We start from the raw sequence: 13,984 nt of genomic DNA, 5'->3' as shown, positions 1-13,984 counted from the left end.
GATTACCTCACAATAGCCTCCATTTCCTCCATTTTTTCTTTCCTTTTTTTTTTTTTAAGATTTTATTTTATTCATTTGACAGAGATCACAAGTAAGCAGAGAGGCAGGCAGGGTTGGGGGAAGCAGGCTCCCTGCTGAGCGGAGAGCCTGATACGGGACTCGATCCCAGGACTCTGAGATCATGACCCGAGCTGAAGGCAGAGGCCCAACCCACTGAGCCACCCAGGCATCCCTCCTCCATTTTTTTTCACAGTGCACCTCCCAGTTATAGAAATCCTTGAAAGTGAGAAGAACTATCTAGATAAGGTTCCATACATGCTTCTCATGTAGACCATCTTCATCTTGTTCACAGTTGGGATGAAACTGTTGTGAAAGCTTTCCCTAAGCATAGCAGATAACGTGTCAGGAGTACAAAGAACAGAGGAAATTTGCCCCTATCATCAAGGAAATGATAGTGCAGTGGTATAATATTAGCTCAGAGAAGATTGGTTTGTTTTGTTTTGATTCCTGGGGAAATGTACGCAACTGGATAATATTGACATTGCTAGACACCAGAGGTCAAACTCAGGGCCTCCAAAGAGACACTGTCTAGAGCAGTGCTTCCCAGTGTCACTGGTGGACTGAAGATGGGCAGGAGAGCAAGAAGGAATGGAAGGGAGAAAGGGAAAAGGAATCGAGGAAAACCCCAGCCCCATATGCCAGGGCCAGTGCCGAGGGTGCTCAGTGGAACTCTTGAGGCTACCCCACAATCAGATGTGTTTTTTATTTCTCCCAAACAACTGACCATTTCTCACGAATATAAGAATAACCAGCTTTCCAAACTGGTATGTGCTTCATGGGTGGTTTCCCTTAACTTTTCCTCAAACATGCCTATTATATTATCCATAAACAAGCTAAAAATACATGGAAATCCCAAAGGAGCTAAAGGCAAAAAGCCCTGAAAGGCCCTGAGGAAAGTGGCCAACTTTTTGATGTCCTAGTTCTTAACAGTGATAAAGCCAGCTTAGTATGATTTCAAGGTACTCTACAGACTCTCTCCCCTACCCCTGTCCCCTCCTTGAGCAAATATTTGTTCACTGAGGCCTGAAATTGATTTTTCAGGGGCCAGAGTTTTTCACTGCATAATCAGAAATGATTTTAAATGCATATTTACTCTCTTGGGAAAAGTAAAACATTTGCCTTGAAGTTACCATTTGTAAGCTGGTTGGTCCCTTTCCTGAGAGCAGGGCAGAGAGCCCACCTGATGTTAGAGAACTGATACTCCACTCTGATGACACCTGGGAAGGTGTAAAGCTGGGAAGGGGTAAAGAACTCCAAGTGGCCACTGTCCAGAGTTGAGGAGCACTATTCTGCTGCCTCATTAATGCCGTTTAGAAGAACATGCATGCATTGACCTTAATTTTTCCAGCCGCCTCTTTCACTAGCAACCCCCACCTCACCTGCCCCTCATACCTTGCCACGCCACTCTCCAGGCATCATGAACTACTTATACATACCTGAACTTGCACCTTTTCAGTTGCTCCTTTTACCTGGGACATACTACCCATTTCACATTCATCCCTTTCATCTGGCCTAGTTTCTGGGTCAGAACAGAGATGGACTTCCTACAGGAAGCTTTCGTTGGCCCTGCAACCCTGGTCTGATACAGCCCCAACATGGCCCCCAGGCATTTCCATGGCACAACCTTTAGCACCTTTAACACTGAGGGGTAGTTGTCTTGTTTCTTGTCTGTGGTCCTCTCTAGATTTGATCTCCTTGACCTCTATATCGTCAGAATTTAGCATAGTGCCTAGAGCAGGCTAAGGTTTCAGTTAATAACTACTGAATGAAAGAATGAACTGCTTTCATTCTGTACCTGTCATCAAAAGAGGAATGTAATTGATAGAAAAGCTTGTCCAGAGATGTGAGACTGAACTCATACCTGCATTTCCCCTCATAGTACCAAAAAATCATTGAAGTAACAGAAGAAGATATAATGAAAAAAAAATCCATATTAGAAAAAAAAATCCATATTAGTTCTTAGATTTGTCAGGGTAGAGTAACTACGGCAGGAAACAACACCAAATCTTGGCAGAAGAGAACAATACAAGTTCATTATTTATCCACATCATAGTCCAATGCCAGAGCTGGGATGGGTGAGCAGTGTTGCTCTTTCCATTATACACATCCACTCAAAGGTCAGGAGGAGAAAAGAAAGCAAGGGGAGTCACATGGGAGGCCTTTCAGGATCCAGTTTGGAAGAAGCCTACATCACTCCTACTGACAATCCATTGGCCATAGTTCTGTCCCGTGGCCCCTCCTAATCGTAAGAGAAAAAGAAAACAGAGATCAGCAAACACAGCATAGTTTTCTATGCCCCTGAAAAACAAGGAAGGATGCTCTCTACAAACCAGAAATTTTGGAGAATTTCTCAAAGCTACAAAGCTATTGGGAACGGATTGGTGGATATCAACGAACAGGAGAAACCATAGCTGATAAGACACTCAAAGAGAAACAAAAGAAATTCAGGCAGGAGAAAATGACTGCAAAAATAAAATCAATTCCAGGAATACTTTGAAACTGGAATCAACAAGTGCAAATCACAGGAAGGATTTCTGGAACTGCTGTCAGGGAAATTAAGGTTTGAAATTGCATTCAGAACAAGCTGGCTTTAAAAAAAAAAAAAAAAAAGGCTGGGCTGCCCCACAGTGACCAACGGAGACCATCACTGCTCGCCCCAGGAGGACATCTGGTGTGATTGTGCAGACAGGGCAGCAAAGCAGAGCAGAGTGTGAAATAACTTTGTGCCTCCATAAAGACGCCGCAGAAGAAGAAGAAGAAAGTGAGCACATCACTCATGTTTTTCCCAGGCTAAACTGCTCAGTATATCTTGCAGTAGTAAGTTTTAAACAGAAAACTCTGAATAGACAGGGGGCCCAAAAAATAGGCCAGGTGCCCAGGTCACTTACACTGGAGATGAGAAACACCCAGAAGATAAGCTCGAAACACACCTTTCGCAGCCGTACATCCTGTTCCTTTTCCACAATAACCAGAAGGAGGATACTATAATCAGAGTGAGAGGCAAACAGCGATCCTCACAAATAAACCTGGATGGACATCCAGGGATGACAAATTTTAAAAAATCATAAAGTGGGAACAGATGAAGAATTCAAGATATATGTAGTCAATATTTTCAGAGATTTATGAGTCTACCATATCCATAGAACAATAATAGTCTATAACGAAAAGGAAGCAGCCAGATTTGTTGGGGATAAAAATATTATCAATCAAATAAAAACTAAATAGACGGGTTAATTGGTGTTGGGAGACAACTCTCCAGGCTCTTGCATTTCTGTATATCTTATACAGTGAGGCACTGACTGCCCTTTGTTTTATACTATCTTTTCAAGGATATTTACGTAGTAAATGCCTTGGAAAATATAGTGTCTGACTATTCAAGTATAATGAAAATGTTTCCCTCTGGGGCAAAGAGCAGACATGCTTTTAAAGGCAGGATCCCTAAGCTCGGGGTTCCTCTCCTGTCACATAGCCCTGTGTTTCACCGGCAGTGATCTGGCCCTTTCTGTGTCTCCCTGTGGGAATTAGGACTCAAGAAACCAACACAAATGCTTATAGTCTGGCCACTGCTATTCTGTAAGCAACAAACTGTGTTTGTATCTGACTTAGAAGTCTCAAGTCTTCTTCCAGGATCCATGAAACTGTGGCAGGCTAACTCACAAGTAGAGTAAAATCTCAGACCCTTCGCAGTTCTTAACAATTATTATAATGAATATACTGAGACCCTAAAATAATGAACTATAAGATCAAGTCAAGGTATTCTCCCAGAATTCAGCTCCCAAAATAAATGTGGAATGTGGGTGATAGTTAAGAAACATATCAGATGGGGGATACTTGGGTGGCTCAGTTACTAGGTGTCTGCCGTCAGCTAGGGTCATCATGATCCTAGGGTCCTGGGATGAGTCCCACATTGCGTTCCTTGCTCAGAAGGGAGCCTGCTTCTCCCTCTGCCTCCCACCCCCCCCCACCCGCTTTTGCTCTCCATCTCTTTCTCTCTCTCTCTAGCAAATAAATAATAAAATCTTCAAAAGAAAAAAGAAAGAAAGAAAGAAAGAAAAGAAACATATAGGATGGTTCCAGAGCCTCCAATAAGAAAGAGGAATTCTGAAAGAATGGAGAGAATATAGAAGGAGATAATCAAGAAAAACAGAAAAACAACTTTAACTGAAAATGCCATAACATCTCAATGAATCACTCCATAGAGTACTTAGTAATCACTAAGGGAATAGGGTACATCTATAATGGGGGTCCCTTTTTTCCATTGGAATGAAAGCTTTGGGCAGAAACCAAGCAATCAATAACACTTAACAACAACGGGACAAAGTGACTCATGAGCTTTCAGAGGCACTGCTCTAAGAAGGATACAGTATCACTTCTATAATACACTTGCCAAAAAATGTTTACTCTGAACCCAGACACGCAGAAACAAGAAGACAAATCCAAACTGAAAGACTCTTTATAAAACAACCAGCCTAAACTCTTCATTCAAAAATATTAATGACATGAGAGACAAAAAGACAAGAGTGGTCTTCTACACAACAGGACAAGAAAGAAAAACGACCAAATAGAAGGCACGGTCCTTAACTGGAGCCTTTGATTAAGAAAAAGCTAGAAATAACATTATTGAAACAACTGGGGAAATGTGAATATAGTCCACAAATTAATTAATAGTGTTGTATCAAATTGTATTGGATATTTAATCCAAGTTAAGTAATTTTTTGGTGCAATCATTGTTTTGAGCTTATGGAGGAAAACATACTTGTTCTTTAGGAGATGCATGCTGAAGTATTTAGAATAAAGTGTTATTAATGTCTACAACTTACTCTTAAATGGGTCATAAAAATGATATTTATTTATAGTTTTAAATATAGAAATTACATATAATCCATATAATCTATATATATGAGACCTATATACATATCGTACATATAGAGAAATTAATTAAATTCAAAAGAAATAAAATAAAATAAAATACAGCTAAATGTTAACAGTTAGACCAGAAGAGTATCTAGGTGTCGGTTGTGTTATGCAAGTTTGCAGGTGATTTGCAAATTTCCAGAATAAAAAAGGGGAGATAGTTTGCAAATGCCAATCAAATGCCAACAAAGATGAACAGAAAGAGAAGCTACACTTATACAAATTTAGGAACTGTCTCATAAATCAAAAATTTAAAGATAATACCCTACAAATTTTTCAGAGAGCTGTAAACAGGCTCCACACAAATCACTGTGGAAATGGACAAGAGATAAGGTATGATAAGATAAGGTAAGATAAGATAAAGTTTGAGAGAAATTTACTTTTAAGATAGATTTCTACATCCAGCCAATTAAACTTTAAGTGTGAGCACAAAGAGAGAGAGGGGAAGAGAGAGAAGAAAAAAGTATTTTCAGTTACTTAAAGAGTAAAAATTTTACATTCCAGATAGGCTCTGAAATAATCAGTCAAGGATATGCTGCAACAAAATGAAAACTGAATCCAAGAAAGCTAAAGATGTGGAACCCAGGAAATGGTATACAAAGAAATCAGGAGCCATGAATACACAGCATTAGAGACAAGAAAAAAGCGTATTCAAACTTATGTACTATTAAAAAGGTATTGGGGGTGCATGGGTGGCTCAGTGGGTTGAGCACCTGCCTTGGCTCAGGTCACGCTCCCTAGGTCCTGGGATAGAGCTCGGCTTCCGGCTTCCTGCTCTGTGGGGAGCCAGCTTCTCCTTCTCCGTCTGCCACTCCCCCTGCTTGTGCAGGCACTCGTGCTCTCTCTCAAATAAATAAACTATTAAAAAATAAATAAATATAATCAAAATGTATTTAATTTGTTAACCAAGACATAAGCAAGATAATTTCTAAAAGAGATAAGTACCATGAAGGCAATAAACAGACTCCATACTGGGAAGGGATGCCCTCCAGAAAGTCAGTGCTCTGAGTACATGAAAGCAGTTATTATCTACAAGCAGAGTGAACTTGACCCCACAAATACTATGGAATTGAAAACCCCTTAAATTCATGCTGATCCCTTCTGTCTTTTCAAGATTTTTCAGCCAGAGAAGATACAATATGATCAAAATTCTGCAGAGATTGTGTGAGCTGCTATAAAGCACTAAACTGCAAGTCCAACATCCAAGGTTTTTATTTTTGTTCATCTACATTAGCAGAGTTAGAACTAGTTCCTGAAAAAGCAAGAGAAGGAGGAGATGACTTGGCATTACAAGCTCACAGGTGTGTTTCAGGAATATATGAACCGTTATTTTACTTTGAAAAGGTTACAGAATGATCTTTGTCTTATAGAAGTAGTAGAAGCATTACCGGCAGTAAGTGTAAACACACTGATTGTGAAAAGGATTCTATTTGTGCCTTTTTACATAAAAAGTATATCATCTCTGTGTGTGCATATATATATATATATATATATATATATATATATATATATATATGATAAAGAGAGGACTCCGAGAAAGAGCATCGCACTACCTTGTGTCCTCCCCGTCCTCATTTGAATGAAAGCTCTGACCACAGGACAGGGGCTATGGTGGCCCCAAGCCAAGCAAAGCCGATACACGGAGGACTGGGTGTGTGTTTATCTTCTTCCTCTCCCCTTTGCTGCCCAAACCATACTGTGTTCTCCAAGGCATTTCTGCTCCACAGGAGGACCACAGCAGCCATGTGTGCTTTCAGATGGCCAAATCCTTCAGAATTTTAGGGACACCGCCTCCCCTGCTTTTGCTTCTCTCTCAGATCTCAGCCACCTCTGCAGAACTGCTTCCTAAGGCCAAAGCTGCCCCGTGGAGGGTGGCAGATGGACTGTATTTGTTGCACTCTCCCAGGAAGCGCAATGCAATTGCTTTTAAGAGGTCAGTGGCCTCCAACTGTGAAATGATAATATGCTAAATTACGTGCTTAATTAAATTTCACCCCAACAGCATACCATAAAATTGGAAAAGCAGTTCCATCACTCAGGATCAATGAGCATAAAGTACACACAAAAGGATCAAAAGTTCTCATCAGCAAACTTGTGTTTGAGCTTTGGCTGAATATTCCGAGGTCCATCTCAACTATAGGTTGATGAATGGTGAACAGTTAATTACCACTTAATGGCTTGTCTCTGTTTCCTGGTGTTGCTGCCATATATGTTAGAATTGTCAGGAATGAGATTTTTTTTTTAAGATTTTATTTATTTATTTGACAGAGAGAGATCACAAGCAGGCAATGAGGCAGACGGGGGGGGGGGGGGGGGGGCAGACTCCCTGCTGAGCAGAGAGCCTGACACAGGCCTCCACGCCACACGGGGCTGGATCCCAGGACCCTGAGACCATGACCTGAGCCGAAGGCAGAGGCTTAAACCACTGAGCCACCCAAGGCGCCCCAAGATGAGATTTTTTGCTAGTCTCCTTCAGCCAGGAATCCAAGGGAAAATCTTCCCATTCGATTTTACCATCCTGTTCACAAGTGTGTTTGTTTTATTGTTTTGTGTGTGTGTGTATATATATATATGTATACACACACACACACACACACACACATATATATATATATATATATATATATTTTTTTTTTTTTAAGATTTTATTTATTTGAGGGAAGAGAGAGAGCCTAAGTGGCTGGGAGAAGCGGAGGGAGAGGGAGCAGCCCATTCTCCACTGGACAGGGAGCTCCATGCAGGGTTCTATCCTAGGACTCTGAGGTCCTGACCTGAGCCAAAGGCAGACAGCTTGACCAGCTGAGCCACCCAGGCACCCCTATGTTGTTTTTTTAATAACCATGCAAAACACACATCAGGATTAGGGAAACAGCTGAGAGGTGACCTGGTGTAGCTGCTGTCTCACAGATATTCAACGATATGGGCTATAACAAATTCTTAACGACTCGTCTCCAGCTGGAGCTACGCACTACAAATAACACTGCATGAAAGGGTAAAAGAAACAATCCAGCATCAATCCCAGTACCTGGTACTTGGCTAACACTCAGGAAATATTTGTAAGTGAATAAATGAATGAAAGAGTGAATGAACAACTGACAAAATTCAGTTCTCTGACTTCATGATCGGTCATTCCCATGATTTCAGGACGCGCCCCTGCAGAAGACAAAGTTCACCGCCGAATCAAAGATGTTAACAGAGCCTATCTGGGCCATAGACTATAACTCCCATTTAATGTCATATGAATTTATTACTGAACCAATTTGGAGATTTGTCTCTAGAAAGGACTGATTTTTTTCACTTGAGATTAGGCATGCTAAATACAGTCCTAGTGACTTGGCTGTGCATTGCCGTGGACGGCTACCCAGTAACTCCATGGCACTTTAGTTGATGGCACTTTATGGTCTCAGCAGAGCAAGTCCAGATCTTGAGACTGAACTATTCCCTCACAGAAGCATAAACTAAAAGAGGTTGGAAAAGCAAGGAAATGGAAGTCAAGTCCATAATCTTTCCTGTTTCCCACATACTAAGATAGTACTACTTTCCACATACTGGGTCCCAAAATGTATATTTGATTAAGAGGTATGAATCCAAGACAGCCAAGGTGAGAATCAGAGAAAAGGGCCAGAGCTCCCATTCTTCCAGCTGGCTATCACCTGTTCCTGGCCATCTTAGTTGCCCTTGAATCTAAGAACTAAAAAATGAATTTGATTTCACAGGTTGAAACCCCCTCCCAGGCTGACCTGATCTACCTCACTAAGAATGGATTATAGAGCCCCCATATTCCACCAAAGACTGAGCCCTTATTTTGCCTTGATCTTGTTGCACTGATCTCAAACTATCTTTTGCAGAATATTGTGAAACATGCTATACACACACACACACACACACACACACACGCAAGTACATGTATTTATATAGCCAGAGATAGAGATATCTATATTCATGTTATTCAGAAACTGAATTAGTATTGTATTTAGTATTCAGAAAGTTATTAGGGTTAATGGAGCCTATAACTCAAAGCAGATGATCCTTGCAATGGTATCTTGGCTACAGAACTTGAATTTATGATTTCTTTTCCTTTTCTCTTTACCAACATCCCCCCCCTCCAACTGCCCCCGACATAGGAAAGGAGCCTGGCGGGGGAACCAAGAGTTTGGATTGCAAAATTGAGGAGAGCACAGAAACACCTGCTCTAGAGGACTCCTCATCATCCCCTGTAGATATTCAGCAACATTCCTGGCAGGTTTCCACAGACATCGAGAACACTGAAAGGTAAGTGGGAAGTTACCCTAAATAGACTGCCAGTATTCTTCCAGCAAATACTCTTAGGGGCTATAAAAGTTGAGATTTTTCTCTTTCAGATTCAGCTTTTGTCTTTCAGATTCAGATTTCAGAAATCTCAGAATATTGAGATAAAAGAAGGTAAGGAAGGAGTCCAAACCCTGCAGCAGAATGCTAGCAGGATTTCCAGTAGTCACAGGCTCCCAGACCTCTTTTTATACCACTGTACCACACGGTGTCTCCATGGAAATGAAAACAGTGTGCTTCCTTGGGAAGGGAGAAAGTTGAATCTATATACCATCACATCTCACCCACTGGGTAGGGACCAAAATTTCCATTTGTTTAAAGGAGAAGAATCCAAAATCATGCAAATATGTCACCTAGTAGACTCTTGCATTTCAGGTGTATGGAATGGCCTGCTGAGCTGTCAGTCAGGGGCTAAGCATTCTGTCCAGTTGACAGCTTTTCACAGAGCTCCCTTCTCTTGCTTTCCCAGAATGTAGCTGAATGCCTCCTTAGTGGTCAAAGCCAGTTAATGCATTTGTCTTAACAAGCAATAGCTCACTGATAGGGAGTTTCCTTCTAGAGAAGAAGAGATTCTACAGTGATTCAATTTCACTTGGGAAAAGGAAGGAATAATAATATAACAATACATGCCATGGCTCATCTAGATGCAAAAAATGCCATTCTGGGAGGCAGGAGGATGAGGCCCCTGTTTACTGGCCTTCACAGTGATATCATGTCCTTTGCTACTAATGTCCCTAGAGCTGACACAAAGCAGTTGAATGAATACTGGGCAATTCCACTGAGTGCTTTGTGTGGAGCTGAATCACTGACAAGATAATGAACATTTTATTTTTTTATTTTTAGAAATGTAACACACAATGGCATTTATAGCCATTGTGGTTCTACTTTCATATTGTAATATAATTCTAAAGCTAATTACTGAATTTCTGTGTTTATAGAAAATTGAAACATGTGGTAATTATGTGCTATTAATAAAACTTGGATTTTGTATAAGCTTGGAAATCTAACAATTCAAACAATAAAGCTGTTTGGCATGGTCTGATACAGCTATAGACAAATGGTGAGGGAATGATTTATCTTAATTTATGAAATAGAAAATGCTTTGCTCTATTCCCAGGAAGAACTATCTGCCAGAGTGCCACGATTCAGGGCATAATCCATCAGCAAAGACATTTTCCCTTTCAGACACCTTACACAGCAACTGTATCTAAGCTTTTTGACCTTGTAAGAAGGTCAAAAAAATAAAAATAAGAGAGGGTGCAGTTAGGTTCAAGATGGTGGCATAAGAAGATGGAACTCACTCCTTCCCATGGACCCAACAAATACACAATAATAATTTCTTCACAAAAAGACCAACAAATTGGATGAACAGAGCCGCCACAACAAAGGACAAAAAGGACAGCACTGAGATGGGTAGGAGAGGCAAAGACCTTACCTTGCCAAAAAAGACTCCACCATAAGTGTTGTGTTCCACAATGAGGCAGGGCCTCAAAATACAGAATTTTTTCCTAAGAAGTGAGGGGTCTGTGCTCCATATCAGGCTTCTAACCCTTAGACCCTGCATGATAAAGGAAGAAGCAAAATTGTCACTATCGGCAGATAACATGATACCATACAGAGAAAATTCAAAAAAGACTCCAAAAAAACTGTTAGAACTAATAAGTGAATTCAGTTAAGTGGCAGGATGCAAAATCAACACACAGGAATATACAAAAATATATTTGTATATACTAATCACAAATTATCAGAAAGAGAAATTAAGAAAATAATTCCATTTAAATTGCATCGAAAACCTAGGAATAAATTGAACCAAGGTGAGAGACCTACACACTGAAAACTGTAAGACACTGATGAAAGAAAATGAAGACACAAATAAATGGAAAAAATATTCCATGATCACGGATTGCAAGAACAGAGTTAAAATGTCCATACTATACAAAGCAATCTACAGATTCAGCTCGATCCTTATCAAAATTCCAGTGAATTGTTTCTTTTTACATAACCAGAACAAATAATTCTAAAATTTGCATGGTACCACAAAAGATCTTCAGTAGCCAAATCACTGCTGAGAAAGAAGAACAAAGATGAAGGTACCACAGTCTCTGGTTTCAAACTATGCTACAAAACACAGTAATCAAAACAGTATCATATTAGTCTAAATATCTTATCAGTGATGAAAAATGGAGAGCCCAGAATTAAGCCCACACATATATGGGCAATTACTTTATGATAAAAGAGCCAAGAACATACAATGGAGAAAAGGCATTCTCTTCAACAAATGAAGCTAAAAAGGGGCCCCTGGGTGGTTCAGTCCTTTAAGCGTCTGCTTTCAACTCTGGTCATGATCTGGGGGACCTGGGATCAAGCCCCACATAGGGCTTCACTGCTCAGCAGGGAGTCTGCTTCTCCCTCTGCTCCTCCTCATGCTCACTTTCTCACTCTCATAAATAAATAAATAAATAAATAAATAAGTTTTTTTTATATTGAGTTGGAAAAACTATACATTTTTTTAATGGAGCTGGAAAAACTAGACAGCTGCATGCAATAGAATGAAGTTTGACCACTATCTTACACAATGCACAAAAATTAACTCAAAATGGATTAAACACCTGAACGTAAGATCTGAAACCATAAAATTCCTAGAAGAAAACATAAGCAGTAAGCCCCTCAACATAAAACTCAGTGGTAATTTTTGTGGATCCGATTCCAAAGGCAAGGGAAACAGAAGCAAAAATAAACACATGGAGTCTACGGCCATACCACCCTGAACGCGCCCGATCTCGTCTGATCTCAGAAGCTAAGCAGGGTTGGGCCTGGTTAGTACTTGGAAACACATGGAATTACATCAAATTGAAAATCTTTTGAACAGTGACAGAAATGGTCATCAAAACAAAAAGATGATCTACTGAATGGGAGATTTTTGTAAATCATATATCCAATAAAAGGATTAGGATCCAAAATACATAAAGAACTCATACAACAAAGAAAAAGAAACAATCCAATTTTAAAATGGCCGGACGATCTGAATAGACATTTCTTCAAAGAAGACATCCAGATGGCCAACAGACACATAGGAAGATGTTCAACATCACTAATCATAAGGAAAATGCAAATCAAAACCACAATGAGGTATCACCTCCCACCCGTGAGAAGAGCTAGTACCAGAAAGACAAGAAATAACAAATGTTGGCGAGGATGTGGAAAAAAGGGATCTCTCATACCCAATTGATGGAAATGTAAATTGGTGCAGCCACTATGGAAAATAGTATGGACATTTCTCAAAAAGAATAGGATTACCATATGATCCAGCTATCCCCTTGTAGGTATTTATCCAAAGAAAACAAAAATGCTGACTCAAAAAGATATATCACCCCTCTGTTCATTGCTGCATTATTTACAATAACCAAGAAATTGAAACAACCTAAATGTTCATCAGTGGATGAATGGAAAAAGAAGATGTGTGTGTGTGTGTGTGTGTGTGTGTGTGTTTGTGTGTGTGTGTGTGTGTGTGTGTGTGTGTGTACTATAATAGAATACTACTCAGCTTGGGAGCCTGGGTGGCTCAGTGGGTTAAGCCGCTGCCTTCAGCTCAGGTCATGATCTCAGGGTCCTGGGATCAAGTCCCGCATCGGGCTCTCTGCTTAGCGGAGAGCCTGCTTCCCTTCCTCTCTCTCTGCCTGCCTCTCTTGTGATTTCTCTCTGTCAAATAAATAAATAAAATCTTTAAAAAAAAAAAATACTACTCAGCTTGCTGTTGGCAACAATGTGGATAGACCGTGAAGGTATTACGCTAAGTGAAATAAGACACTCAGAGAAAAACAATTACCGTATGATTCCACTCATCTGTGGAATCTACAAAGGAAAACAAAACAAAAACCAACTCATAGACACAAGAGAACAGGTAGATGATTACAGAGTGGAAGGGTGGGGGATGGAAGTGGTTGAAATGGTTGAAGGGGGTCAGTCATAGGGTGATGGATCATAACTAGACTTGTAATGGTGATCACTTTGTAAGACACACAGATGGCAAGTTACAATGTTGTACACCTGAAAGTTAAATAATGTTATATACCAATATTCCCTCAATTAAAAAAAGACGAAGAAGAAGAGTATAGCCGAGTTTTGAAGTTCAGCCCTAAAGTCCAGATTCAGGTCAAAGGAAGTGGGAAGGACTGAGAAAAATAGGCGCAAGAGACCTGGTCTGGGAAGGCACCTTCCTAAGTTCTCCCTTCCTCTGCCCTAAGAGATCAGTGCATCTCAAGCTGGGCTTGTACATTAAAATCACTAGGAGGGGGTGCCTGGGTGGCTCAGTGGGTTAGGCCACTGCCTTCGGCTCAGGTCATGATCTCAGGGTCCTGGGATCGAGTCCCGCATCAGGCTCTCTGCTCAGCAGTGAGCCTGCTTCCCTCTCTCTCTGCCTGCCTCTCTGCCTACTTGTGATCTCTCTCTGTCAAATAAATAAATAAAATTAAAAAAAAAAAACAAAACTATAAAAAAAAAATCACTAGGAGGGCTTTTTAAAACATTGATTCCTGAACCCCATGCCCAGAAACCAGCTGTATCAGGTTCTCATGGGGTGGGGTCTTGGCATATGGTGATTCCGTGTAGCCACCTGAGAAGTGGTGCTTTCTGGGGAGATCTTGCCTCTGTCTCACATACAGCGTTCCTTACCCATTTGCACTATGTGCCCGCCCACCTCCCA

The 13,984-nt window shown here is 40.6% G+C and overlaps 1 protein-coding gene across 2 annotated transcripts in view; it reads left to right on the top strand.

The window, feature by feature from the left end:
• The window catches only part of LOC123939014 (regulator of G protein signaling 7 binding protein), a 100,821-nt gene that overhangs the window by 69,629 nt on the left and 17,208 nt on the right, over positions 1-13,984 (top strand). For both annotated transcript variants that reach the window (XM_046000866.1, XM_046000867.1), the window contains exon 4: positions 9,099-9,246. In XM_046000866.1, the coding sequence (XP_045856822.1) occupies positions 9,099-9,246 (148 nt within the window). The remainder of the gene's footprint in view (positions 1-9,098; positions 9,247-13,984) is intronic.

The sequence above is a fragment of the Meles meles genome, chromosome 3 (assembly GCF_922984935.1).
Source record: "Meles meles chromosome 3, mMelMel3.1 paternal haplotype, whole genome shotgun sequence".
Taxonomy (NCBI): domain Eukaryota; kingdom Metazoa; phylum Chordata; class Mammalia; order Carnivora; family Mustelidae; genus Meles; species Meles meles.
Note: the sequence above shows the minus strand (reverse complement) of the source record. Positions and strands in the feature narration are given on the sequence as shown.